This window comes from Olea europaea, unplaced genomic scaffold (genome assembly GCF_002742605.1).
Source record: "Olea europaea var. sylvestris unplaced genomic scaffold, O_europaea_v1 scaffold39256, whole genome shotgun sequence".
Classification (NCBI taxonomy): Eukaryota; Viridiplantae; Streptophyta; class Magnoliopsida; order Lamiales; family Oleaceae; genus Olea; species Olea europaea.
Window position 1 is genome coordinate 1 of NW_019258780.1, and position 1,076 is coordinate 1,076.

Genomic DNA, 1,076 nt, shown 5'->3' on the forward strand with positions numbered 1-1,076 from the left:
CTTGTGTGTTTCTGATTTCGTTTTGCTTCATATTGATCTTATGGTTGGGATGGGTCATAATCCATGACATAAAGCAGAAGAAATCAAATCAACAAGATCACAAACCACCTACCTGATTCTGATAGTAAGAAATGTCCGACCAACTAATGGGGGGCATCGTGTATACCATTCCTAGCTCGACTCTCCTCTTGACTCTTGGCGGTAGCTCCTTCAATATCCGAACTTCATCTCTCAAGGATGTGATGAAATGATCGACATCAAATATGTCTCGAAATTCACTGCGAAATCAAAGACGACAATTGTGTTACCTCGGAAAAGAATCTCCATGCAACTTATGAATGAAGAATCAATTTATAATTAAAAGTTGGTATGCATGAGAAGCCAGGCATACCTAGGGTCATTCCAGAAAGAAGTCTTATCCAGTTCAGGAACTATCAATGTAACATTCAAATATCTTGCAATTGCAACCATGTCACATATCTGTAGCCAAACAGAGGAAAATTCCAGTCAACCATCAGACTTGATTGGTAAAAGTGAGGAACTCAAATATGTTCCTACATCGTCATGTGCATATCAAACTACTAAAAACAACCAACCGCTGCGCGCATTTGGTTAAGCCCTCCGTTGCACGAAACCATTAGGTAACCATTGTTCTTGTAAACCCCTACATTCAAAACATAACATCAAAAGGACAGTCCACACCAGAATTCGTGCAGCAAAAAGGTTTAACGGGAGTTACTCCTTGAGTATCATGCAAAATGAGTTCATACTAAAAGAATAAAATGGAAAAACAATAGAATGATAACTACTACTGCTACAAGGTAAACCTCAGTCCCGAGAAATTTGGCGTTGGCTACACGAATTCCTTTCCATCATTTCATTCAATCTAGATCAATACAAGGAAATATAATAAGCCAATCTGATAAAAGAAGAAGAAATGGTGCCAGGGCTAAGGATACTGTATGCAGAATCATGTATTTCTGCACTACAACTACACGAACAGAGAAACCATCCAAAGAATTGAAGAATCTATAAGTCATTCGATGATTAAGTGTAGCCTGTGCAAGATTGGGGAC

At 38.7% G+C, this 1,076-nt stretch overlaps 1 protein-coding gene across 2 annotated transcripts; it reads right to left on the bottom strand.

Moving 5' to 3' along the window:
• Positions 1–6: 6 nt before the first annotated feature.
• On the bottom strand, positions 7–1,070 carry LOC111387159 (O-fucosyltransferase 21-like). Of its 2 annotated transcripts, XM_023011695.1 has the most exons (4): positions 828–1,070; positions 597–664; positions 392–480; positions 7–278 (listed from the first exon to the last, which is right to left on the bottom strand). In XM_023011695.1, exons 2-4 carry the CDS (start codon positions 636–638, stop codon positions 98–100), a joined length of 312 nt encoding a protein of 103 aa, XP_022867463.1. In that variant the 5' UTR covers positions 639–664; positions 828–1,070; the 3' UTR covers positions 7–97. The 2 variants fall into 2 exon arrangements, with proteins under 2 accessions (XP_022867463.1, XP_022867462.1); XM_023011694.1 differs by having other exon boundaries at positions 597–1,070.
• Between the last annotated feature and the right edge of the window lie 6 nt (positions 1,071–1,076).